Here is a 24,967-nt window from a genome sequence, read left to right as displayed (position 1 = left end):
TTAAACAAATTCTAAATTTGAAAAAAATATGTATTCTAAAGATATAAGAAAATCTAAATTACAAAAGAGAACCTAATGGCTTGCACATTACACAGACCAATACCAGCAGGTCCAACTCCAACAAATTTTGCCTGTAAAGGTACCTAAACTTTTAAAAAATTAAAAAAATAACCCTTTTTTTCAAAAAATTTAATAGCATTACCAATACCTTTTTACTGTTCTTCTCAATTTTCACCTTCTGCATCAACTTGATATTTACTAGCAAGCAACCAAAAACAGATTTCACCTCAAAAGGATTTAAATTCAACAAAAAAGCACCTGAAATTACTCTCACTGATTGATTCATTTACCATTTCAAATAAAAATGCAAACATACATAATAAGCCATCTAGAGTGATTACTCATTAGACTTCTTTTTTTTTTTTTAAGTTAAAAAAATGAAACACATAAAATGTGAAATAAATAGGCTAAAAAAAGAAAAACAGAAAACAAACAGTAAACATTAAACAGTTTAATGAGTGAGGTAGTGAATTTAAATCAAGAAAAAACATATAAAAATGATAATTATCATATGCTAAAAAAAGATAAAACAAAAACAAAACAAACATTAAACATTAAACATTAAACATGAAAAACAGTTTAATGAGTGAGGTAGTGAAGGTATAGCTGTTATTGTTGCCGTTAGTGATAAGCACGCCTGGCACTTCCATCATCACCATCATTCCCTCCAACCTCTCTCTCTCTCTCTCTTTCTCTCTCTCTCTCTACAATTCATCTTCTTCTTTCTCAGCCCCACTTTCCTTTTTTTTCTTTTCTTTTCCTTTTTCTCTGTCTCACTTTTCTTTCTTTTCTTTTCCATCCCACAAACAAAAGAAAAAAAAAATCTAAAAATTTCGTATTTTGATTCTCTCTCTTAATTTCAATCGTTGAGATTGGATCTGGGTTCTTCTTCATTTCAATTCTCATCTTCATTTCCAGGTACTCTCACAGATTCAAAATTTCTTTTTTGTTTGTTTGTTTTTTTTTGGTTTTTGAATATGACCCATTTGAGACTGTGCTGTTTGTTTATGAATTGTTATGGAAATGAGAGAACTTGAACATGTTTTTTGCTTTGTTTTATGATTTCGAGAGGTGGGTTTGATCTGATTCATGGATTGGTCTGTGACTATTGAATTTCACTGATCTGGGTCGAATTAACAGCATGATTGAGCTGAGCTGAGCTGAGTTTGCTTGAATTTATGTGAAAAAAAAAAAATTTTGTTTTTACCACATGGTATTGAATTTCGTAATTTTGGTATTTGTAACATGTAATAAGAATGTTGGGTTTCTCGAGATTAGTTTATGTCTGAAAACCGTGCCATGTATTATAATTTGGTTTTTTTTTTTTTTTTTTTTTTTTTTGGGGAGCAAACAGAAATATGTGTGATATGTATTTAGAATGCTATTGGAAGCCGTGATACTTGTTTGCTGATGTGAATGTTGTCTTTGCCATTGCCTTCTGTTTGTTTTTTGATACATCTTTTGTTTGGTTTTGGTTCTATTGGGATATTTAGTAGCAATGTGTTGGATGTTGTGCAGTCTCGAGTGTGCACGTCTTGAGTTTTTTCCATGTGGATTTTTTTTCTGTTTATGACTCTCATTTTAAGGTTTTAACTTGCACTCATGCCGTGTTGACTTTGGTGTGCCACTGCCACATTCTTCTGTGTAGACATCTTTGTGTTTTGAAATTTGATGCTGTGAATGCTTTAAGTAGTTAACTGTAGATGGAACACCCATCTGAAATAAGTTTTGAATTCCACAATTAAGTTTGACAAGCAATAAGAAAGTATATGAAAACCTGGGGGTGATGTATTTTGGTGCAATTTTCCATTGACCATGAAAACGTTTTCAGTTTGACAAGCAATAAGAAAGTAGATGAAAACCTGGGGCGTGATGAATTTTGGTGCAATTTTCCACGGACTATGAAAACGTTTTCAGTTGACTAGCAATTTTCAGTTACCAATTCACCCTTAGGCTTGGAGGAGCATATATAGAGATAGGATCAAATGCCATGCCCTGAAAAAGCTGGGTTGCATGCCAAACATGAGAAAATATGATATCATGTTTTCTGAAAAAGTGTTTTACACTGAAACAAAACAGGAACCGAAGTGTAGATTAAATTTTTACTGCAAGCATGTGTGCAGTGTGCCCTTTCTAGTTCCTTGATGTTAGGCTAAATGCTAATAAATTATATGGCCGTAAACTTCTATGCGCATGTGCTATTAGAAACTTTACATATACTTGACAGAAAGCCAGCTGCTATTCAATTTTTCCTGCCATAAATAACTTCATTTCTCCTGTACAATGGTCTAATCCATGGTTGGATATTTTGCTACTCTGTTTTTTTTTTTTAATGGAAAATTATGTTGGACATATGTTAAGTATTGATAGCAAGAAATTTTATGCTGGTATGTTGGCTCCTGTGCAATAGAGTAGCTACCATAAATGTTTTTTTTTATTTTTTTTCTTTAGTAATTTGTGAATTTTGTTTACCCTTCCCTTCTCACTCTAAGTAGTGAATCATTTTTCAGGTTCTTTCTGTATCTATCTTCAAGCCAGAGTCATAAAAACCAAGTAGTTAAAGCTCCAAAAACAGTATGTCTGTTTCCATGAGAGATTTGGATGAAGTTTTCCAGGGAGCCGGACAAAAGGCGTATCCTTTATCTAATGAATAGTCAATTTCTTTACAGTTTTTAAGTCTAATAAACTTAGGTTGCAAATTAGGGTAAACATATAAAAATGTAAATATGACGAGTATTACAGTAGTGTTTACGCTGCTTCTGCGACTGCAGTTCTTTTTATCTTGGGTATGGGTTTTGAATTCGATCTCTTACTTTGGAAGACTCCTGTGTTATTCTCCTTGACAATGTATAGTGGACTTGAAATTTGGCGCATTGAAAACTTTCGTCCTGTACCTGTGCCAAAGTCTTCTCATGGCAAATTTTCATGGGAGACTCCTATGTGATCTTGAAGGTAACTGATTTCATGGTGATCCAAATTCTTTTCTCATGTATTTATATTATTTTTCCAGCAGAATGTTAAGATGGATAAATGGGAATGCTCGGAAAGATAGGATTCTAAATGAGAAATCTGCTTTAAGATGGGGGTAGCTCCTATTGATAAAAAGTTGAGGAGAGTTGTTTGAGATGGTTTGGTCATGTTCAAAGGAAAGCAAATAATGAAATAATAAGAAAAAGTAGTTGATCTAAGTTGAGGGAACGAAAAAAAGGTAGAGGAAGGCCAAGAATAACATTAGTAGAAGTAATAAAAAGGACATGTCAATTAGGGAAGTAACAGAGAGCATGACTTCAGATAGAATAGAATGGAGGAAATGAATTCATATGGAACCATACTAATTTTTAGAGGATCCATAACTGGCCCAAAATTGGGACTAAGGCTTTATTGTTGTTGTTCTAGCAGAATGTGGCTTATAATATTTCTCAGTTAGCTATTGCTGGTTATTATGATGGCTAGACTCTCTTCCTTTATAATAGCCGCACACACAACTCTATTTTTGAACATTATTACTTGCGTATGGCTGAAAGGAATTATGCAACATGAGTATATTATGAAATAAGAGTTTGATTTCAATCATCTTTACTGTTTTTGGATGAGGTTCATGGTAGATTGTGTATGTGCTAGAACCTCAAATAACACTCAATATCAATGCTTTCTACAATGATTTAGAATTAATGTTCTCCTGCATATCTTTATAGAGCTAGTCAAATTAAAAAAATTTGACTTTATATGTTGCATCTATTGCTATAGATAATACTTATCATTTATGGAATGCATAAATGGCTAGCTTCAACATATGAAATCATATCTTTTTTATATGATAATGTGTACCTGTATTGACCTGGGTACTCATATTTCTAGATTTGTTGATCTGATAATTCTAATTTCAATCATGTGCCTGTGCCTTGTGTCTGCACAAAATCAAGGCAACATAGATATTTTGCTATTGCAAGCCCTAGCATCAATACAGAATTCTAAACCTCCATTTTCCATTTACTGTGACTGATGTGGCTTTCTTTAATCATATATGTAGCATCATACCTAGTGTTTGAATTGCTGCATACTAATTTAAACTTTGACTCTGGTTTTCCTTCGTTGTTTTTATGGTGTATGTCCTATGTAATTGAAACAGTTTTGTTGATAGGTGCTTTTAGTTGTCTGAGTTGTGAACTTAGTAGATGTCTAAGAATCTCATTATGTAGTGATCTTTTTCTTTCTTACTTGTTGCCTACAGACAACCACCTTAAAAAGTGGTGCTTTACATCATGATATCAATTAGCCCATATGCTAATTTAGTTGTTAACTTACAAAACACAATTTTTTCCATGCAGACGACTGCTTTAAAAAGCGGTGCCTTGCGTCATGATATCCATTACTGGCTTGGTAAAGATACATCTCAGGTAAGCTATTGTTGCATAGTTCTAGTTCATGTTCAATTTTCAATTCCCAGGATATGAATTTTTATTTGGTGACCACAACATTGTCAAATCAGGATGAAGCTGGTACGGCAGCCATCAAGACAGTTGAACTTGATGCAGCTCTTGGAGGACGTGCTGTTCAGTATCGTGAAATACAGGGCCATGAAACCGAAAAGTTTCTATCCTATTTTAAACCGTGTATTATACCTCAAGAAGGTGGAATTTCTTCAGGATTCAAGCATGCTGAGGCTGAAGAACACAAGACGCAGTTATATGTTTGCAAAGGAAAACATGTTGTTCATGTAAAGGAGGTTAGTCCATGGAGAACTTCTTTGTTGATGAGGGATTAGTCTTAGTGTGCAAGTGTGTGAGTGTGTACAATATAATATAAAGTATCTTTTTCCATTTTGAGTTGTTTTTGTTGGTGACAGGTTCCCTTTGCTCGATCTTCCCTTAATCATGATGACATTTTTATTCTGGATACCAAGTCTAAAATTTTTCAATTTAATGGTTCCAACTCATCTATTCAAGAGAGGGCTAAAGCATTAGAGGTTGTCCAGTACATTAAAGACACTTACCATGATGGCAAATGTGAAGTAGCTGCTGTTGGTAAGTGGACTAATATACTGAGGAGTTCAGAGATGATTGTTAACTACTATCACTTTTTTGATTCTATGTACTTGACTTTCCATACAGAGGATGGAAAGTTGATGGCTGATGCTGAAGCTGGTGAATTTTGGGGTTTCTTTGGTGGCTTTGCTCCACTTCCTAGGAAAACAGCTAGCGATGAGGATAAGGCTGTTGATTCTCATCCTACTAAGCTACTCCGGTATTTGTGATATCATTCCTAGGATCTTTGCTAAAAATGCATCCCATTATTTCTATATTGATCACCATGATATTATTTTAGAAATCCATACATGCATGTGTATTATTCTCTCTCTCTCTCTCTCTCTCTCTCCCCCCCCCCCCCCTTTTGATAGGTAAATACACAACACACGCTTTCACACAGAATTGAACCTGTAACTTCACCAGAACCTCTTACTTACAGGGGAGGAGATGGAATATGGTCTAAGGACAATTTGCATATGCATGTGAACCTTTTTTTTTTTTTTCCTACTTTCAAACTTTCCAAGGTTTTCCTATTTAAAGTTAGGATAAAAGATAACCAGTCCAAATTTGTTAATAAAAAAATTCTCAAAGATGCAAATTCATTTATGATCATTACTGCTTCATATAGTAAGATGAAGCTTCATTTATTATATATAGGACCCAATTATGTTGTAGTTCTGACAGATACATATTTTCCTTTTAAGCATTGAGAAGGGGAAAGCAGGACCTGTCGATTCTGATTCTTTGACAAGGGACTTGCTAGACACAAATATATGCTATGTTCTAGATTGTGGTATAGAAGTATTTGTATGGATGGGGAGAAATACCTCTCTTGATGATAGAAAGAGTGCAAGCGAAGCTGCAGAAGTAATGCTCAGTGCTTGTTCTTATCAAATATGATTTTGGCACTTCTATGTAAAATTTCAATGACATTTGTATTATTATTGATCTCACCAAACAGGAGTTAGTCCGTGGCCCTGATAGACCTCAAGCACACATTATTCGAGTAATTGAGGGCTTTGAGACAGTGATGTTCCGCTCCAAGTTTGATTCATGGCCTGAGACAACTAATATAGCTGTGTCAGAGGATGGTAGAGGCAAAGTTGCAGGTCAGTGATTAAAATGATTTCTCCATGATTTTGTCATTTCCATACTTTATAGTTTATACTTAACTATGACTGTCACCATTATCATGACATAAGCCACAGCTGCAGCATTCTCATCATCACCATATAAATTCTTGTTTCTGTTCTCTCTCAATGATTTTGTAGCATTGCTAAAACGCCAAGGGGTTAACGTGAAGGGTCTGTTGAAAGCTGATCCTGTTAAAGAAGAACCTCAACCATATATTGACTGCACTGGAAATCTACAGGTGCTGTATCAATATGTTTATCTATATCTATAATAGTCAACCAGTTAAGTCAGGAACTTGAAAATGAAGGAGGCAAATTTTTTTTTTTTGCCCCCACCACCCCCCCCACCCCCCCCCCCCCCCGCTCCCCTTCTAATAGTGCCAAGTAAACCTACTATTTCTTTTTGCAAAACTGCTTGTCAGCAAGAGTTTCGGTAGCCTTACTGCTTATCTTGCAACTCCAAAGCTGCTTGCAAAATCTCCATGTTTACCTAAATGGGGAGCGGATGCCCAAAAAAGGCAAGGGAAAGCAGGAAATATGGTCCAAAACATACAAGGCATATCTGAAACAAGAACTTGAGATTTTAGGAAATACAAGAAAAATAATTGGAATCATTTGTAAAATTTTTGGGCAACTAATTAGAAACATAAGGATTGAAAGGGTCTGCAAGAAATATTTCCTTACTTATCATAGAAAGGGCTCTGGAAACAACTAAGAAGCATGAGACAATTAATTGATTCTTTTTGGTTCATGAGTGTTTCCTAGAATTTGGGGAATGCACAATATGAGATGTCCATTACCTAATTCCTACTCCTTCACGTGGGGAAATTTTGTAAATATGTTTATAGACCATTGGTCAATTTTTACCTTGCTTTATAATTGTGTTGCTAATGGTAGTTAATCCTGTTTGCACAGGTCTGGCATGTGAATGGCCAGGAAAAGACTCTCCTTCCAGCTTCTGATCAGTCAAAATTTTACAGTGGAGATTGCTATATCTTTCAGTATTCGTATCCTGGAGAAGATAAAGAGGAATACCTTATAGGAACATGGTTTGGAAAGATGAGTGTTGAGGTGAAATTTTTTAAAATATTTAATTGATTATTTCAACACTATACTGAGCATATCATAGAGCATTTTAAACGCTGCAAACATTTCCGTAAGAAAGGCCTAGGGAAGTTAAAGGGCTGATGATTTTAAGAGTGGGAAACAATTGAGCTTTAGTGTTTTCAATTGCAAGAGTATACAGCAGCTGTCAGATCTTGTTTAATGGCCTAGTGTTTTAGTTGTACCTTGTTCTTTTCCTGCATATGTTTTGTCTGTTTTATCATTATACAAATAGTGCAGTTGTGTTTTGATTGATGAAGTTCATTTTTTATTTGTTTTTATAGTACTGTTAATAAAATCCAGCAGCATTCGTTGACACAAATGTTTTGTTAGCTTTTTATACCTTAAACTAACCCCCCCCCCCCCCTTCAATTCCCCCGCATTTTATAATGGTGATGTTGAAAGATTGAATGGCCATCAGTCCTCTCTTTATTTGAACACAATAACAAAGTAAGATTCAATTGTAAATAAATAAAAAGAAATAGAACAAAACCCTCTTGATTTAAACATGAATTTATAGCATATGGTATATGTGTACTGATCAACTCCTGATAGCATTCTTTTGGAGGCTGCTTTGCTTTCTGTCTGGACTCTGAAGACCAGAAGTTGTTATTTTCTATTTTGGTCTATAGCTAATTTGGTTTTAATGGTTCTCTTTTTTAATAATCACACCTACAGGAACATATAAATATGTATCTCTGCTATAAATATACCACAATGTTGCTATTATAAATTTATTTGTTGTTTACTTTTAGTGCATTTGCTACTGAAAATAGGATGAAAGGGCTTCAGCAGTGTCACTGGCAAGCAAGATGGTTGAGTCATTGAAGTTTCTGCCCACCCAGGTAGTTTTTCTTCGCGTGAGATTTTTGAATCTGCTGTTTTATTGATAAAATTATGTCCTTATTCCTTTCAAATGACTCACACTGATGGTATTTGATATTTATGCTAGGCTCGCATCTATGAGGGAAAAGAACCAATTCAGTTTTATTCAATCTTCCAGAGCTTTATTGTTTTCAAGGTTTGTAGAATCCTAATATACCATGAAAGAAATTCAAGGTAAGAAACTCATATTTCTTCAAATTTTCAGGGCGGTCTTAGCGATGGATACAAAAATTACATTGCAGAGAAAGAAATTCCTGATGAGACATATAAAGAGGATGGAGTTGCATTATTTCGAGTCCAGGGCACTGGACCTGATAATATGCAAGCAATACAAGTTGAAGCAGTACGTCTTTTTTTTCCCCTCTTTGTACTTCTAGACTCTATAGATTTGTGGGTTTTCTCCCTTTTTTGGTGGGCATACACTTGTTCAGTATATTAAAATAATTTACATCTTTTTCACTTCCTTTTTCTCTTTTTTGTTGAATCAGGCTGCATCATCTTTGAATTCTTCGTACTGTTACATTTTACATAGTGACTCCACCGTCTTTACATGGTCTGGAAACCTCACATCCGCAAATGACCAGGAGCTGGTTGAGAGGCAGCTTGATCTGATAAAGGTCTGTTGTTTGTATCTCTTCTCCTAAATAATTTTTTTTTTTTTTAAATTTGATTCAACGTGCAGATTCTTTGCGTGTTATATTTTCAGCAACATATTCATTATGAACAGAGATATTATCAAGAATTTCTATATAGATTTTTACTCTCTTTTGTCATTGGTAATACATTTCTATTCTATTAATACATATTTAATTATATATTGAATTTTGTCAACCAAGTCATTGGTGAATTACTTTAGAGCCAATTTGACTGATCAATTTCTCTTGGCATTATGGCATAAATTTTAATTAAAAGAGGCTTATTACAATTCTTTTTACTATTTTTTGTTCTGCACATCAGGAGGTCCTTGCTGAATATTCATGTTCTCTTTGTATGGTCAGTTCTTCTTGTCTATCTATTTCTCATACGTTGTTAATCGTCTGCAGCCGAATATACAATCCAAAACACAAAAGGAGGGTGCTGAATCTGAACAGTTTTGGGGTTTGTTAGGAGGAAAATCCGAATACCCCAGCCAAAAGATTGTCAAGGATGCTGAAAGCGATCCTCACCTATTTTCTTGCCATTTCTCAAAAGGTATGGATAATTTAAATGCTTGTCGGTAAAATTTGTTTCTTTCACTTTGTTTAAAATAAATAAAAATTGACTCTCTTTTTTTTCCCATGGTTTTGATCACTTCCAAAATGGACACCAATCTGCAGGAAATTTGAAGGTGTGTATATCTTTTAGTTTATCATTTATAATACAATTATCAGTGTATGCGATCCTGAAAGTTATTTTCATTTATGCTTGTGATGAAAAATGTGTGCATGTTCCAGAAGTACTTTTCTTTTGCTTATGTTCTCCATGTGTTTCTATGGTTTGTCTAGTGTAGCTCCTGATGGTTTGATACTTTGTCTTGTATTCAGTTATATTTATCATATGAGAATATCTATGAAACTTTAATAATGAGATGATTTATTATTCACCATTCATGGGGAAAGTCATGCTATAAGGGTCATTACCAATTGCTAGTCCCACTTAAGTGGGATCAGGTCCTAGGGGGTGGCTGGGAAAGTCTTGCTATAAGGGTCCTACAGCGTTTTTATATGAATGTCATACCATATTAATTCTATTTTATTTTTGCACCATGAGTTTATTTTGATGTCATTCTTTCAGGTGACAGAGATATACAACTTCACCCAGGATGATTTGATGACTGAAGATATATTCATCCTGGACTGTCAGTCAGAGATCTTTGTCTGGGTTGGCCAACAGGTTGATTCCAAAAATAGAGTGCATGCTTTAACCATTGGGGAGGTAAGAAGAATTAGGCTTTGGCTGGAAGAAATACATTTACTTTGCTTAATCAGCTTGTACCTATAGTAATCAAAAAAATGTATATCATTGGCTTGATAAGAATCTCATGGAAGCTGGATACCACTATATTTAAGCTCGCTCAACTTTCTTCTCCAACCTCCTCCTCCCACACCCCCCCCCCCTTCTTTTTACTTTTGGATCTGCTAGGGGCCTATTGGACCTAGAGGCTACACAAAGGAAGGTGGTCATCTCATTTCTTTTAAGCCTTCCTTTTCCTGGTTTAGGCAGGATGTGATCTCAAGGATGGCAAGAGACTTTACTAGCAAATACCCACCTTCTCATTGAAGTCTTTGATTTATGTTAAATATTGAATTGCAAGTTTAGAATCAATAATCTCTCAATATTTCTAATGCCTGGATACTTCCATTGCTTTTCTTAATGTTGGTTTTTCACTTTCAACAGAAATTTCTTGAGCGTGATTTTCTTCTAGAAAATTTATCTCATGAAGCTCCAGTATATATTGTCATGGAAGGGAGTGAGCCACCTTTCTTCACACGCTTCTTCACATGGGACTCTGGAAAATTTTCTGTAAGTGACTTCTATAATTATTTTTAAATAATCAACATGACTTCAAATCTTTTGTAAGAATCTTTTCATTTGGGTACAGATGATCGGTAACTCATTTCAAAGGAAACTTACCTTAGTGAAAAATGGGGGTACTCCAACTGTTGATGTAAGACCTCCTTAATCTTTTCCATTTGCTTTAAGATTTCATTGATCTTGAGTAACTGCTTTCTTAGGATTTCATTTACTTTTGCACTGGAAATTCTGTGTCATCCTATGTTGATTTCATCTGTCATATCGATTCACATCTTTTTGTCTATCTTCAATAATTGTTGCATACTAATATATGTGACAGAAGCAAATCTCATTTATTATCACATCATCCATTCACCATTTTATGACGTAAGAGTAAATTACGCATACTTTGCCTTTGGAAATATTGTACATTAGGTGCTTTGATTTTATTATGTTGCTGCACTTCTTCTTCTTTTTTTCTTCCCTCTGGATTTCACTTTCTATTAACTTTTTTGAATTATTAAAAAGATAAAGATCTTTCTTAAAGTATCATAATCAATCTTTATATCAAGTCATCAAATAATCAGGTCTATAAGTCAACATATAAAATCATCAAAGCTTGCACATAACTTGATTCTTGTTGAAAGTTAAAAAATGCTAACACTTGGCTTGTTTTAACAAATAGATATGACATCTTAACATACGAATCAATTAACTAATACTTTCAGTTCCATCTTCATATTTAGATGGAACACCTTGATATGACTTGTCTGGGAAAAACAAAATAGATTGATGAGATATGTTAATAGACAAACCAATTAACTACTATATTCTGACTCATGCATTTTTTGGATTCTTGTTGCCACTATTCTGTTTATATATAATTTTTTTTATGCATTACTAGAAACCCAAACGGAGAACACCTGTATCTTATGGAGGAAGATCCAGTGTTCCAGACAAAAATCAGCGTTCTAGAAGCATGTCTTTTAGCCCTGACCGAGTTCGTGTAAGGGGTAGGTCTCCAGCTTTCAATGCACTAGCAGCTACTTTTGAGAACCCTAATGCCAGAAACCTTTCAACTCCACCCCCGGTCGTCAGAAAACTCTACCCAAGATCTGTGACCCCAGATTCAGCAAAACTGGCATCCAAGTCTGCAGCTATAGCAGCACTAACTGCCACTTTTGAACAGCCACCACCAGCACAAAAAGTTATTATGCCTCGATCTGTCAAGGGTATGCATTTTTGGGTTTCTTGAAAGCAAATTTTATTATTATTGCACCTCAATCTACAAAGTTGCTTATATTTGATGTGCTTTATTGTCATCGGTGAAGTGAGCCCAGAGGCCATCAAGCCAAAGCCAAAGCCAAAACCAGAGACAAATGATAATAAGGAGAATTCTATGAGCAGCAGAATAGAATCCCTTACTATACAGGAAGATGTGAAAGAGGGTGAAGCTGAAGATGATGAAGGTCTCCCAATATACCCATATGAACGCCTTAAAATTTCGTCAACAGATCCTGCTGCAGAGATTGATGTGACCAAGCGAGAGGTAAGAATATTGAGGAAGCAATGTAACAATATATTATCATTTTTACATTCTGTCATTCTCATTTAATGCACTGCATGCAGACATATCTGTCGTCAGAGGAATTCAGGGAGAAATTCGGGATGGGAAAGGATGCGTTTTACAAATTGCCCAAATGGAAACAAAACAAGCTCAAAATGGCCCTTCAATTATTCTGAGTCCTTTATTCCCAGCCTTTTCAGCAACTCCCTGCAGTTTAAATTGCAGGTGGAAGAAAGCTTGCTCGCAAATCTGTACATACTCTTTCCTCACAAAAGTTTCACTTTTATTATCATTAGTAAAACTCATTCAGCATTCTAACTGCAGTACTTTTATTTGCAGTGGGGGAACTCATTCTCAGGAGTACAAGGGACAGCATCAGTGCATTTTTAGCTGCTTCTGCTCCCAAGAAGCTTGTTTTCTTGATAAATGGACAGAACCAGAGATTTTTTTCTCCTACTTTCCCCCTCCCCCCCCCCTCTTTTTTTTTTTCTGGTGGTTTGAATGTCTAGCTTTGTTTCTTTGTTGAGTTAGTTGCTTGGTATTCTTTTTGGTCACAGGTTTGTTGTGAGCTTGCATTTTTGTTCATCTTCATTTTCATTTTTTTTGAAAAAAATTCAAATTGTTTTTCAGTAGAGCGATAGGGTCTTGCGAATGCAGAGTCTACTTAGGTTGTATTGATAACTGAGGATGGAAGTGTGTACAGCAGAGTATAAGAACCAGTTCACTTTATTTATTTGTTTTTGACAATAAAGGTGTGATTTTTTTTTCCCCTTGTTTATCTTCCTTCCCTCCCCAAAAAAAAGAAAGGAAAAGTGACAAAACAAAAAGATTTTTCTTTCACTTGTAATCTAAATTTGTTTGGCTGTATGGCAAAACTTAACCACATCAGAAAGATGGGTTTTTAATCAATTCCTGATACAAGATCCTGGGCTTAAATTTTTTATTGTTATTAATTTTACTGTGTTTCATGAATTGTAGCCCACTTCATTTTGTGTATCATTTTTCCATAGAAAGAAGCGAGGTTAAAACTTTCAATTAAATGATTAGCTACTTTGTGTTAACAGATTTATTTATTAAAAAAAATGGTGGGGGTCTCATTTTCCTTAAATATTACAGTTTTTTTTTTTCATTATTAAAAAAATGGTATCTCAGCTCTGCTAGACTAATCAAATTCAAACCCATGAGATAGCCCAAAAATCTCATTAGTCGATAATGTTATACATGTAATTTGTTGGTATCATGTTGATTTATCCATATGTACATACTGTTTTGTGGACCTAGAAGTGTATTTTTTTTTTTTTTTTTAAAGAGAATCGAGCCTCGTACAAGTTACTTTCTGATGTTTTAATGGGATAATTGTGATGGGAGCATATGTTCATACTGTTTTAAGAGCCTTGAATTTTTTTTTTTTTTTTTGAGAATCGAGTCTAGAACAAGCTATTTCCTAAAGTTTAATGGGATAATTGTGGTAGGTGCCTGTATCTGTGTTCGTACTGTTTTGTGGGCCTATAAATTTTGAGAATCGAGCCCAGAACAAAGTTATTTTCTGTAGTTTTAATGGGGTAAATGTACTAAATAATTGCGGTGGGTGCAGATAATAATGATTTTGGTAGTTGGTAAATTGGAAGTTAGTGACCCTTGAAAGGTTGATAGGAATGGAAGAACGTGTGTGGGGAAGGATACCTTCTGTAAAGGGCTGTCCTTTTTTTTTATAATAAATAGTCTTACCCATTGGTAAAAGTTACGACCTTCCAAATTTTGTTGCATTCTAACCCAAATAAACAAAAATACTTACTGGTGGCAATAAATTAAGAACTTTGAACTTTCTCACAAACAAATTCCATTTTGTGGAGAATGAACCAATTTGTGCGACAACAATATTGACTATTTTAAAAGGAATATATAGGTACTTGAAAATCAACTTGTTTACAAGGAATATATAGGTCCTTGTTTTATAAACTATTTTGTGTTTATCTGATCCAAGCTTTTCATTAGTATTTGTGGGACTGATTTCTGGATGCATAACCAAAAAGGTTACTGATCAACTGTGCAAGTTCTAGACTCTACAGAGATCAAAGCTATTTGTTGGTATGGGATCTCATAAAGCCCTTGGACTAGATGATTTTCTTAGCTGTGTTTTACAAAGCAAATACTGGTCTATTATTGTTGTAGAAGCTGAGTCTGAACATTTTCTTTACTTATGCCCATATGCTTACACAAATTAATAACCTTTAATAGCCTTGGTGCCAAAATCAAATTAGATTTCATATTAAGTGGTTTCATGCCCCTTAATTTATGTCATGTAATATACAAAAATGTTGTCTAAATATTTTGGCAAACACATTAAAACCTTTGTTGCTTAAAATAATTTCTACATGGCAACTCTATTACTATTACACTGTCCTCATGCCTATCAGAACCGGTTGAGGCAAACAGTTAACTTTTTCAAATCCTTCAGATATTTAACAAAAATCTTAAGGGAAAGACTAATCAAGGAGTAATGCTCTCAAAGTGGCCTAAATGCTTGTAGGGCCAAGTCACTCGGCCCAAATGCTAAGTATGTCGGACTTCCAATGTTTGTTAACAAGCCTAAAAAGGAAATATTTGCTCATGTTGCTGAGTGGGTTAAAATCAATAACCAAAAACTGAAAAGATCTTATCACAGGCTACCAAAATGACCTTACTAAAATCTATTGTGTCTTCTCTTCCAATAACTCAAGAATGAAAGGTTTGACCTGATTAAAATCAAGAAGTTCCTTCAACTTGCATTGCATACTTAATTAACTGCAATCTTATTTTGAAATGTAAAGGCTCAAAAACAAGACAACCCCAAATTTTAGAGGCTAAAGACATTTTACTCTCTTGTGTTCCCACTTCATACTCTTATTTTACAAGTGTGTGCACGTGCACGCACGTGCGCGCGTGTCTACTGTAATGCTATAAGTTGAAGACTAAGGGTCTTGGGAAATAAGAGATAAGAAAAATAAGAGGAAATGAATGGAGAAAGTTATACCAGATTGGCTTATTGAATTTTTACACTTGCACTTACATAGGTTTAGTTGGCCTAAAAACTGCCTGTAAGTAATTGGCTAACTAACTCCTCAACCAACTGATTTCACAACACCCTCGAACAACCCTTTCTTGATCCATTCTTGCCATTTCTTACAACTAACCTTGCGATTCGTATATGTTACAACATTTACGTTCATTACACATACAATGTAGTGACAAAACTGTTTTAACTTCTGTGACAAGTTGATTGGCAACTTCTTTGGCCTCAAGAGGTTGCCAATTTGGTTAACTTCCTAAAAAGATCCTACAAAAATAATCAACTCAACAAATTTAAATGCCTCAGTGTTCTTTTTTAATGAAGCAGTGATGAGAATAACGAATTAAATCGTGAACAAATTATCAAAGAAGCTACACTAAGAAATGAAACAAAAGTAAATTAATTGAGTTTCAGCCTGCTTTTGATGTTCTTGCTACAGGTGGTAGGACAACTGAATCAAGTTTCCCAGGATAAGGAGTCCATAAGCCTAATCCACCCCTACTCTCTTTCATTCCACTACCTTTCCCGCTAAGCTCGGTGAGGTTCTTTACCCATTCAACCGCAGAAGAATGCTCCCTCGTGTGTGGGTGCAGCACAAACAGTGAGTTGTACTCGCAATTTGGAAACATAAAGAACTTGAAGAAATCCCGTAACCTGTATACAACATAGCCAAAGCTCAATTGATCTCTGGGTGTGAAGAGGTCAACCTCATTGAACCACAAGCAACTAAACAAGTTACTCATTGGTGTATGTTCTCGTATGATAACGGCTCCTTCTGGCACATCTGCATTTCACAACTCTGTCAATATTATGAAGAACAAATGTATCATATATATACATTAACAAATCCCCTATCTTTTTTTTTTTTTTTTTTTGAAATCACAAATGTAGAGCACCACCTTTTTTGTAATATTACTACATAATCTTTGTTAAATTACCAAATATCCCAAAAGCTTAAGCTATTGGGATATAACAAATTTAATTATTTAACCACATACTTCTAACACTCCCCCTCAAGTGTGGGCCGAAACTACCTCTTCAGTAGGTGAGACCCAATACATGGGATTTTAAATGGGAGGTAGAGTGAAAAAGACAAGGATAGAACTCAGGACATTTTGCTCTGATACCATGTTAAATTACCGTTTGTCCCAAAAACTTAAGCTATTGCAATATGGTAAATTTAATTAATTGACCACATACTTCTAAAAATCTTCTTCATTATTAGCTTACTCTACTAGAGTAAAATACAAGATGGACTTTTATAATGAAAACAACTTGGTAGAGGTTGACCTCAGTGAACTAGTTCTTTTGCATCATGGGACAGGCTCCTCTGACACAAAAGGTTGTGCCTCTCTCTACATATAAACTAAACTGTGTAAATTATCTTTGGAAAAGAAATACTATGGTCACAAGTCTTTGAATTTTCCAAAACCTCTAATGCAATTTTTCTCACCAATAATGGCTCGCTTTGTCCATTCTCCATTGTTCACAAATAAAATTTTATGATGTACACAAGCACTCTTGGATTAAAAAGACCAAAGAGAACAAAGTAAAGAACCAAAATGTCTAGTCTGCCATCTTACCACTAATGGTTTTTCCCCCAGGTCTCCATGACGGCATCCCTTCATAACGGTAAATTTTCATGTGGAGATCAATAAGAGGTCGGGCATATCGCTTTCTCCGCTTGTTTGCATCAGCTTCCTCATAAATACTACGGTGATGCTTGTGCTGAGCAATAGCAAAAGTATGCTTTCCACGCCATAAATATCTGAAAACCAAAAGTGGTTCCTTTAGAAAGCAGTTTCTCCTTGATATCAGTAAGAGATATGCAACAATGTAGAGCAAGAACAAAAAGTTTGGTACGACAGGGTTTTTGGAAAAACTTATCTTGGATGGACCTGATATTTTTTTTATTAATATCTTGGACGGGCAATCTTCACATCAAACTATTCCACTTTTTTTTTTTTTTGATAGATAACGAAAATTTTATTAGAAAAATAGCCAACCCGAGTACATTGGGGATGTACTATGGGGGCAAAAATCAAGAATCAAAATTACAATGATCAAATAAAACAGGAATGGAAGAACAAGTAAAATGCGATAAAGCCACACTCCAAGCAAGGAGAGTGTGACAAAAAAAAGATTTAATCTCTAGCAAGGACCGTTCACATCCCTCAAAACATCTAGCATTCCTTTCACTCCAAATGCACCACATCAAACAATGCGACACTAGTCTCCAAAGGCCTATATTGCGATGACGCCCAAACTTACCTTACCAAGATTCAAACACCTCAATTACCTTATGTGGCATAACCCAGTGAATTCCAAACAAACAAAACACCAAAGACCACAACTCAAAAGCTATGGGGCAATGAAGAAGAAGATGATCCACCGACTCTCCACACCTTTTACACATATAGCACCAATCAAGAACAATAATAAGCCTTCCGCGAAGATTATTTGTTGTAAGAATTTTACCTAAGGAAGCAGACCAAGAGAAAAAAGCTACCCTTGGAGGAACCTTCGATTGCCACACCATTCTCCAAGGGAAAGAAGTAAGATTAGGAGGGTAGAAAGAAAGATAGAATCCTCTAACCTCAAAACCTCTACTCCTAGCGGGTTTCCAACAAACTTTGTCAGGGCCAACCCCCCTCCCAGTTGTAGAGTAGACAACGCCCATAAACCGATCAAAAGATTCTTGCTCCCAATCTTGCGGTGGACGACGAAATCTAACATCCCAATGAATCCTCCCACCAGACCAACCCATCACCTCTGCCACCGAAGCATCTCTTGCCCTACTAAGACAGTAAAGTTCTGGAAAAGCCTCTTTGAGGGTACAATCTCCACACCACACATGCTTCCAAAACTTCACTCTAGTACCGTCCCCCACCTCAAACCGTAGGAGTTTAGAAAAGATCAACCAGCCACTTCTAATATACCTCCAAAGGCTAACACCATACGCACTTGTCACATTTTTCGTGCACCAACCACCCCAATCATTCCCATATTTCGCCTCTATAACCTTCCTCCATAAAGCATCTGTCTCTATACCATACCTCCATAACCACTTGCCTAACAAGGCAGAGTTAAAACTTCTTAAACGTCTTATACCTAGCCCCCCAACCTGCACAGGCCTACAAACCTTAGCCCATTTCACCAGGTGTAATTTAGAATCACCACTAATACCACTCCAAAGAAAATCTCTTTGTAGTTTCTCTATGCGATTGGCCACCTTCTCAGGAATAGGAAGAATGGAAAGAAAATAAGTAGGTAAAGAGGATAGAGTACTTTTAATAAGAGTTACCCTTCCCCCTTTAGATAAATAAAGCCTCTTCCAACCTGCTAGTCTCCGCTCCATCTTCTCTAAAATAGGGTTCCATACTGAGAGCTCCTTGAATTTTGCACCTAAAGGAAGGCCTAGATATTTCAAAGGAAGGGAAGAATGCCTACACCCTAATAATCCCACCAGATCATCCAGATTGTGCACGTCTCCAACTGGAACCAGCTCTGATTTTCCCAAATTAATTCTTAAACCTGAAACCTCCTCAAATCTAGTCAGAATCTCCCTTAAAGTAACTAACTGATTAGGATCAGCATCACAGAAAATAAGGGTGTCATCTGCAAATAAGGGGTGAGTCACCATCATCGAAATACCAGCCATATTGCCTACATAAAATCCCGACAACTGTCCAGTATTTGCAGCCACATCCAACATACGGCTCAGAGCCTCCATGACAACATCAAATAGCAACGGGGATAAAGGATCCCCTTGCCGAATCCCCCTAGAGCTGCTAAAGAAATCAGAAGGACTACCATTAAGCAGAATGGAAAATTTCACTGTAGAAATGCAACACATAATCCATTTTCTCCACTTCTCTGAAAACCCACAACGTTGGAGCATATACATTAGAAAACCCCAATTCACATGGTCATACGCCTTCTCCACATCCAACTTACACAACACCCCTGGAATCCTTGTCTTCAGTCTACTATCAATACATTCAGCAGCAATAAGGACAGAATCCAAAATTTGTCGACCTTTCACAAAAGCATTCTGCGAATCTGAAATAAGCCCATGTGCAACCCTTCGAAACCGATTAGCCAACACCTTTGAAATAATCTTGTAAATCCCACCAACTAAAATAATTGGCCGGAAATCCTTAACCTCCATAGCATCCACCTTTTTAGGAATAAGGGTAAGAAATGAAGCATTAAGACTCTTTTCAAACACAGCTTAAGTATGAAAATTTTGAAACACATCCATAATCTCTTTCTTCAAAACACTCCAGCAAGACTAGAAGAAAGCCATGGAAAACCATCCGGACCAGGAGCCTTATCACCATTGAACCCATTAATCACTCCAAACATCTCATCCTCATCAAAAGGCTTATCTAACCAGAGAGCATCTTCCTCCGAGATTCTAGAGAATTCCACATCATCTAGGACAGGTCTATGGGTCACATTTTCAGAATAAAGCTACCTATAAAAATGAGAGATACACTCTGCTATGGCCTCCGGATCTGAAGACAATTCTCCATCTACCATAAGCCTATCAATAGAGTTAAATCTCCTGTGAGAATTGGCTATACGATGAAAGAACTTAGTATTCCTGTCTCCTTCTCTAATACAAAGAACTCTAGATTTCTGTCTCCAACAAATTTCTTCCAAAAGAGAAGCTTTCTCTAACTCTCCTCGGATCCTTTCCAACTCCAGCTTTTCCTCTTCTGTTAGACCACGACTATCCTCAATAGTCTCTAGAACACTAAGATCCTTCCACAATTGTTTCCCCCGTTCTTCTACATTACCAAAAACCTCTACATTCCATTTTTTCAAATCACTTTTCAGAAGCTTTAATTTGTTTGCCAACACAAAACTCGGAGCCCCATGCACATGATAAGATTCCCACCAAGATCGCACCCTTTCCACAAAACCCTCATCCTTAAGCCACATGTTTTCAAAACGAAAAGGCCTCCTGCCCCTATGAAAGGATCCACCTTCCAAGACAATCGGAAAATGATCCGATAAGAGCCTCGACATTCTTCTCTGACAAACAGTAGGGAACTTATCCTCCCAATCTGGAGAGAATAAGAATCTGTCCAGCCTAGCCTTCGATGCAACTTCATGAGAATTAGACCAAGTAAAAGTTCCCCCTTCCAACGGGATATCAATCAGACTTTGCTCTGAAATAAACTCAGAAAACTCACACATAGCAGCAGTAAACGCAGTAGCACCAGCACGTTCGGAAGGGAATCTTACCACATTAAAGTCACCTCCCACACACCATGGCACATTCCACCAACTGCTCAACCCAGATAATTCCTCCCATAAAAACCTTCTGTCACCCACTGAATTGGGACCATAAACTCTAGTAAAAGCCCATACAAACTGATCTACCACACTTTGAAACTTACAAGAAACTGAAAAACATCCCACTGCGTCCTCCACTTTGTCCACAACCCGTGTGTCCCACATCAGTAACACCCCTCCAGAAGCTCCACAAGAACCTAAATATGACCAATCAACATGTTGGCCACCCCACAGACTGCGAATCACAGCTCTGGTTATCAACTCCATTTTAGTTTCTTGAAGACATACAATATCTGGCCTCCAACTCCTAATCAAATTTCTAACCCGAAGCCTTTTATCCTGCTCATTCAATCCTCTAATATTCCAAGAAATAATCTTCACATTCATTGATGCACCACCACAGCCCGCTCACTACTAATACTCCTTCTCTTAGCTGACCCATACTCAACATTCAAAGAAGTCATTAAGTTTTTCAATTCCCGATGACCCTTTTGCCCTGATTTAACCACCTTCTTCTGACTATCTACCTCATGTCTTTGTTTATCCTTTTTCCTGGCCTCTAAGGCTAACAACAAACCCGTAATTTGCTCCTCAAAGCCTTCCAATGAAGTCCCCACAGATTTCCTAAATGCCTTAATCCGATTGGTTACCCACTGTGATAACATCAAACTATTCCACTTGTAAGGTAAAAAGAGAATGACGCAGGATAACCATAACAAAACTGAAACAATGGAAAAATAAAAGATATGACATAGGAGTCAGCACTTAGGCTATGCTTGGAGTCAGCACCAAGCGGGAAAATCACTAAGAGTCAGCACCTAGGGTAGACCTGGAGTCAGCACCAGACCAAAGAAAGACCAAACGGCCATTGTTTTCATTCATCAAAATATCAACTATCTCTTCAAGGAGTACAATAGGTTGCTCATAAAGGATTGCTAAACCCTAGTTCTAATTGGCTAGGAAACCCTAATTGCCTTATTACAAAAATAACCTTGCTTCTAAATTAAAATACTAATAGCCCAATAAACTGATAGGACCTAAAACATAAAAATACAATTGACTTGTAAACATAAATAATACTAAATAATAATCTTCTTGCGTCTCCCGCATCAGAGAATATCCCAAATCACAAATCATAAGCATTTTTCTGCCTTCCATCTAGTTAGGTAGAAAGCTTCATCAGTTCTTCCCCAACACCTCATGAACACCCCGCTAAACCATTTATTTGCAAGTTAAGGTAAGAAAAGAACAAAATCTCTAAATGAAGAAACCAAAAACCTCCAATTACTGAGACTAATAAACTATTTGACCTTTCTTTTTTTTTTTTTTTTGGCAAGTACAAACCATAACTAAAAGTACTTATATAAAAAATAAACTATAACTAAAAGTGCAGAAAGGGCATAATGCATGAACCAAACCATCAAGTTGAAACTGATGCTCATTTTAATGAAACCAGAAAGCATAACAAACAAAATATTCAAACTTTTCGTTTCCTCTCATTTTCTCAACTGAATGAAGTGCCAGTTTAAAGCTCTATTTCCCGACCGAATGAAACCAGAAAACATAACAAACAAAATATTTAAAGCTCTATTTCTCAACTGAATGAATATAAAATGCAATTTCCCACTGTCTCAAGACACAAATATACATACACAAAATGCAAACAAAGATACAAATGCCAGAAGATACTTAGGAATTTTAGAAGATACCTTTCTAGCATTAGCAATGGATCAACAATCAGTTCCATTTTACCATCTATCCAAATGCTGTACTGAGCTTGAGGGAACAATCTGTGGAGTAAAATCTTAGGAATTTTTCCATTCCTTCTGGGCTCATCATAAGGTGGATGCTTCAGTAAGACAAGACGCCAGATACCCACCCACTTCCCCCCATTACCATCATCTCTGATAGTAACATTTTCCTTTATGAATTTGAGGGAGATCTCATCCAACACCATAAGAAAACAGAAGAGCTTCTTAGAGCGAAGGCTTATATTTGAAGGCTGATGAGGTACATCGTATCCATCAAAAATTCCAGATGCAACCACAAACCGACACTTCTTGACATATTTGATGTCTGAAGGAGCCATTTCAGCACCACTATTTCGAATAAATCCACAGTGCACCTGAAGGACCAGCATATAGTAAATAAGAGCTTATTTAAATATGTGGGGAAAAGAGAATAGTGACAAACCATATGAATTTTCAACATACATGAAATCAGAAAACCAACATGAAATTGATAACAGCAGCCTTCCATTCATCATTCTTCTTTTAGGTAAAAATATGTGCTATAGAATACGACAAAAGCATTTTATTTTCATTGTCAAAATACAAATAATCAATTGAAACTCATGCTTAACTTCATCATGACCATAAACATCCTAAATATTAGCAGTGGTAAAAGTAGCAACAAAACAACAAACAGTAAGAACAACACCATCAATAACAATAATAAAATAGTTAATTTTACCTTCATGGTTGAATTTAGTTTAAAACTCTTCTCTCTCTGCGACCAACTTTCTTGTCCTCCAAACAGTGGAGCTGTCTGAGATCTATTATTCCATTGGTCATCTTCCATGACAAAGAATAAATCTTTGACAAATCTATCATGAGTCCTTCCCTCTGGAATAACTACTTTATCAGGGTCATTGGCAAGGGGAATTGGACAGCCTAGTTAATATGAGCAAATCAATACCAATTATTACAATTAAGCAAAGATCAACACATCAGATAAGAAACATTGCCATGATCTTACGGTGTTGAGGTTTCGGTACGAGCCCCATTGTGTCTAACACTGTGTATACTTTGCTATCTTTGTTACATATAGCTGCATGACAAGCAGAAAACCATCATATTATCACAAACCAGAGAGAGATATCTGCAAATATAGTAAAAAAATTTAAAAAAATGCAGATCCTTTCCACTATACATCCATGATGTAATTCTATCATGTTTGCATCAGTGACTAGCAATCCAGTATTATGGTGTAAGTAATATCTGAAATATTCACAAGATTCTCTAATATTAAGAATTGTTACAGAATGATAAGAACACAGCCCTGCCCTTGAACCCCTCAAAAATAAGATCCATATACATTCTTTCTTCCTGATTCAAATGCATTTCTTATTTTCCACATTAATTCATGAATAGCTGCCAAATTTATAGCTTTTATGGGCCTTCAAGAGCAATTTACTTTTTCCTCAGTCATTCTCCTGGGTTTTAAATATGCATGGGATAAGAGATCAAGAGATCGAAAAAGGATACATGTGTTGCAAGTAATACTTCAGAGATCAATGATACTCAGTTTACCATCATATTCCTATGCAAAGAACTTATATGATTTCCTATTTAATTACTGCAAATATGTAGCTCAATGAAAAGAAAATGCTTTGAACCTATGACATTTCAGCTTTCAGCACCCCCTAGAAAGCAAGACCTCCAGACAGGAGGCTTCCAATTACATAATGAGCTATGTGGGGTAGAACTATTCAGCTTTTGAAACACAGGCAGAGTTTTGAATTACAAAACAATACAAACATTAAATTCAAGTCAACAGCAACATTGCTTTTTCCCCTTTCCACATGAAACCATTTGAGTGCAGATTAGAGTAGATACTAAACCAGAAATTAAAACAAAAACTTAAAGCAACAGATTAAAAATCCATGGAAAGATTTTATATCTTCCAGAAATACCTGAAAAGAAAGAAATTGAAGATTGGCAAGACCATATATGAAACAACAATGCAATTAGAATTAGCATCATCCACAAGATGCCCACTACAAGAACCAATCGAATAAATCCCTTCTTCCAAACAATCTTCATGGGATAATCTTGGGGCAACCTCCCTGGAGAAAATAAATCCCCTTCTGAGTCTGCAACCAACAACACAACAGGTCACAAAACCCACTTAAAATCTATGGTGCAAAACCAAATATCTAAATCCAAGTGCCACATTGAAACCCCCACAAAACAAAAATAACTAACTTTGCATTGCCATGCTACAACAATGCTATACCAAAAACTAATACACAAAACATTCAAAATTTTAAAATAAAATAATTTTCACAGATTTTGATAAATGTGGAACTTTGCACTGCCAGGAAAAAAAAATCTATACATAGTCATTCAATCCTTGCTCTCTCCAACAAAGATTTAAATCATTATATTGCATAAAAAATTCTACACCAAAAACCCATATACAAAACACTAAAAAAGTTTCACGGGTTTTGAAAAAATGTGGAACTTTGCACAAGAATGAAAAAAATATAGGTTAAATTAAAAATGGCACCTTTGGTCTTTTTATCATAAGATTCGAAATGCAGCTGCTTCTAATTTCCCTT

The 24,967-nt window shown here is 35.9% G+C and overlaps 2 protein-coding genes across 2 annotated transcripts; one reads left to right on the top strand and one right to left on the bottom strand.

Annotated features, from left to right (window-relative positions):
• Window positions 1–640: 640 nt before the first annotated feature.
• On the top strand, window positions 641–13,039 carry LOC111997020 (villin-4). Its single transcript, XM_065775853.1, is given in 25 exon segments — window positions 641–978; window positions 2,571–2,692; window positions 2,914–2,978; window positions 2,981–3,012; window positions 4,389–4,457; window positions 4,550–4,786; window positions 4,907–5,084; window positions 5,172–5,304; window positions 5,792–5,954; window positions 6,049–6,196; window positions 6,359–6,459; window positions 7,136–7,291; window positions 8,101–8,169; window positions 8,277–8,345; window positions 8,415–8,552; window positions 8,698–8,826; window positions 9,253–9,400; window positions 9,526–9,536; window positions 9,983–10,123; window positions 10,586–10,711; window positions 10,791–10,856; window positions 11,607–11,934; window positions 12,034–12,251; window positions 12,332–12,520; window positions 12,609–13,039. Coding segments are annotated over 23 exon segments (2,895 nt in total). The 5' UTR covers window positions 641–978; window positions 2,571–2,636; the 3' UTR covers window positions 12,446–12,520; window positions 12,609–13,039.
• Window positions 13,040–15,395: 2,356 nt separating this feature from the next.
• Window positions 15,396–24,527, bottom strand: LOC111997019 (probable hexosyltransferase MUCI70). The gene is made up of 6 exons (XM_065775852.1): window positions 24,320–24,527; window positions 23,383–23,454; window positions 23,098–23,297; window positions 22,335–22,750; window positions 16,902–17,086; window positions 15,396–16,102 (listed from the first exon to the last, which is right to left on the bottom strand). The coding sequence occupies exons 1-6, from the start codon at window positions 24,447–24,449 to the stop codon at window positions 15,729–15,731; spliced, it is 1,377 nt and encodes a 458-aa protein (XP_065631924.1). The 5' UTR covers window positions 24,450–24,527; the 3' UTR covers window positions 15,396–15,728.
• Window positions 24,528–24,967: the final 440 nt, after the last annotated feature.

Source organism: Quercus suber, unplaced genomic scaffold (assembly GCF_002906115.3).
Source record: "Quercus suber isolate HL8 unplaced genomic scaffold, Cork oak 2.0 scaffold_120, whole genome shotgun sequence".
Taxonomy (NCBI): Eukaryota; Viridiplantae; Streptophyta; class Magnoliopsida; order Fagales; family Fagaceae; genus Quercus; species Quercus suber.
Note: the sequence above shows the minus strand (reverse complement) of the source record. Positions and strands in the feature narration are given on the sequence as shown.

Excerpts from the sequence above, each read along its gene's own strand:
- LOC111997019 (XM_065775852.1), bottom strand. The coding sequence starts at position 24,449 with ATGAAGATTGTTTGGAAGAAGGGATTTATTCGATTGGTTCTTGTAGTG. Across the intron at positions 17,087-22,334 it reads CCATTGCTAATGCTAGAAAG|ATATTTATGGCGTGGAAAGC; the intron begins GTATCTTCTAAA and ends TTTGGTTTTCAG. Across the intron at positions 16,103-16,901 it reads TGGGGGAAAAACCATTAGTG|ATGTGCCAGAAGGAGCCGTT; the intron begins GTAAGATGGCAG and ends TGTGAAATGCAG.